Genomic DNA, 2,618 nt, shown 5'->3' with positions numbered 1-2,618 from the left:
GAAATGTGACAGGGTGGCACACAATAGCATAAGTCCTGATTTTATGGCATCTGGTAGTCTAAAAGAACTAGTTTCACTTCAGAAAAATGTTCCATATGACCGAATTTTTTGTCCCATTTTACCTGAATGCTTTAAATATTTACTCAAAACCCATCTCCATAAAAGGTAAGTGCATTGTGAAAATATTTTAAAAATAAGTCAAGCTGTTGGTAAAATGCAGCACCCTATAACCATCTCTGTTGTTATCCTCTTTTTGTTTTAGCTGCAGTGCTCTTATGACCATCATGAGATAATCAACATGCCACACAGTTTTCCTACAAATTGTGGGCCCAGTGGGTTTCTGACTCTTTTCTCTGCCCATACTATTTATCTCTAATAAAAATGATTGTTTCATATAAAGCACATTTAAAGCAACAACCCAAGAACATGTTTGGTGTCCGGCTGCTAATATTTTAAGAGGCCAAAATGCAATGTGTCCCATTTTACCTGACGTCCCACATTACCTGACTTCACCCTTACTGAGAAGATCTGCGCACTGTTTCCAGTTGCCTCACCTTTTTTAAACTCCTCCAGCATTGCATCCAGCTTGGTGTCATTGAACACAAAATGTAACGGGTGGCTGTAAAACTTTGTGATGGTTTTGAGAGGGGTGCAATCATCCGGGTCCACAAACGCCAGGTCCTTGACAAACAGCAGATCCACAATGTTGGACCTCTCGCCCTCGAAGACTGGGATGCGCGTGTAGCCGCTCTTCATGATCTCGGACATGGTGTTAAAGTCAAGGGTGCCATCACCGGGGATCATAAAGCAATCTCTCAGCGGCGTCATCACGTCCTCCACGGTCTTAGTTCTGAGCTCCAGCGCGCCCTGGATGATGTTCAGCTCCTCCTTCACCAGGTCGTTGTAGGGGTCCGTGACGCGCAGCATCTCCAGCAGCTTCTCCCGGTTGTACACGGTTCCTATCTCCTGTCCCAGGAGGTAGTCTAGCAGCTTGCTCACCGGGTAGGAAGCAGGGAAGGTGAGCAGCATGAAGAACTTTGTGAGGAAGATGGTGTTGGCCCCGACAGCCAGGCCGTGTCTGGAGCAGATGGCCTGGGGCACGATTTCTCCAAAAATGACTATTCCAATGGTGGACATGACCACCGCGACCAACCCGGAGCCGGCGATATCATCCAGCAGGATGGTCAGCGTGGTGTTCACCAACACGTTGCCGAGCAGAAGCGAGCAAAGCAAGTAATTCCCTTGACTCCTGACCGGCTCTATTTTTTTGGCGTAATTCTTCTCCTTCTCCGTGCCGCAGTTCTGCACTATCTGGAGCTCCATGGGGTCCAGAGCCATGAGCCCCAGGTTCAACCCGCTGAACATACCCGACAGGCACAGCAACATGGAGATGAAGATGACCTGGAGCCAGAAAGGCAGCAGAAACTTTTTCTCCTCCACCACTATCACTTTGGTGTCATCCCCATCGTGGTAGATCCAGGTGTTCTCCGTCCACGGGTCGTGCATCCCGGCCACAGCCGGTGTCGCGGTGGCGATGCAAAGGTAATACGCTTTACTCCTCTCCGTCTTTCGCAGAGGTTTGACCTCAATTTCAACTATTCCGGACGTCTTTCGATTCAAGATGATGTTGGGCAAAATTATTATATCCGAAGTCCTAATACCACACGGATGCAAGCCGGACGAGTCGTCCTGGCTCTGGTTATCCCCCGAGGAGCTGTCAAGGCTCCCCACCGTCCTGCTCCGCTCGTGTTCCGTGAAAGCAATTTTGGACCAGGTCTCGTTGTTGATGTTCTGCCCGTACACCCTTAATTTCACCCGAGACCGCTCACTCACCCGCAGGTAGCCCTTATCCATGAAGGAAATGTCGTCCGTGTCCTCCAGTCGGAGCCCTATGATGACGGTCTCCTCGGACCCTTCCTTGCCACTTGTCGGGGTGACACAACAGCCAGTGACAGTTAAGAAAATCATCGCCAGAGCTCGGACCCGGTTAAGTGACGCCATTTTTGCAGCGGTGGGCGCTCGGGATAACGGCTCTGCCATATTGATAACCGTTGGCAACCGACCTCCTGAATGAAAAGGGCTTTTAAAAATCAGAGCCAGTCGGAGTCCGCCTTCATCTCCGCCGAGGGTTGCCGTGACTTGTGCATCGGGACCTGCTCGTTCCCACTACGTGTCCGACACTGATGACTCGCGAGCGCAGGCTTATGGGCCAACTCGTGCCTCCCCTGATGTCCCCGAGACAGGCGACGGAGGCGACCAATCAGGAGGGGCCGTTGGCCGGGGGGCGGGGCGTTCGCAGCCTCCTTGGCGAATGAAATTCCAAAACAAGTGCACCTCATGTTAAGAGACAGACAGGACTCTACTCGTGACTTTTTTAACATATATTTTTAGTGGTGGATGAGGTACAATAATGTGCATAAGTCCGAGGCCACCCTAAACTATATTTTAGTAAGGCTATAATGATCATAACCATTTAAAGAAGAGAAATTGTTTCTATATTGTTGTTTACAAAAGGAGCAGTAAGTGTCAATGTCTGTAAACTTAATAAGTCAATTAGCAGGGTGCATGGATGTAACACTTTGAGATGTACTTATTTAGCCTTATTTGGGAAGATATAT

The 2,618-nt window shown here is 49.2% G+C and overlaps 1 protein-coding gene across 1 annotated transcript; it reads right to left on the bottom strand.

Annotated features, from left to right (window-relative positions):
• Positions 1-503: 503 nt before the first annotated feature.
• LOC121937698 (metal transporter CNNM2-like) lies at positions 504-2,120 on the bottom strand (the record flags this gene model as incomplete). Its single annotated transcript, XM_042481022.1, has 1 exon — positions 504-2,120. A coding segment is annotated over exon 1 (1,537 nt), but the record flags the coding sequence as incomplete, so codon positions are not given.
• Between the last annotated feature and the right edge of the window lie 498 nt (positions 2,121-2,618).

Source organism: Plectropomus leopardus, unplaced genomic scaffold (genome assembly GCF_008729295.1).
Source record: "Plectropomus leopardus isolate mb unplaced genomic scaffold, YSFRI_Pleo_2.0 unplaced_scaffold27170, whole genome shotgun sequence".
Taxonomy (NCBI): domain Eukaryota; kingdom Metazoa; phylum Chordata; class Actinopteri; order Perciformes; family Serranidae; genus Plectropomus; species Plectropomus leopardus.
This window is presented reverse-complemented; position numbering and strand designations above follow the sequence as displayed.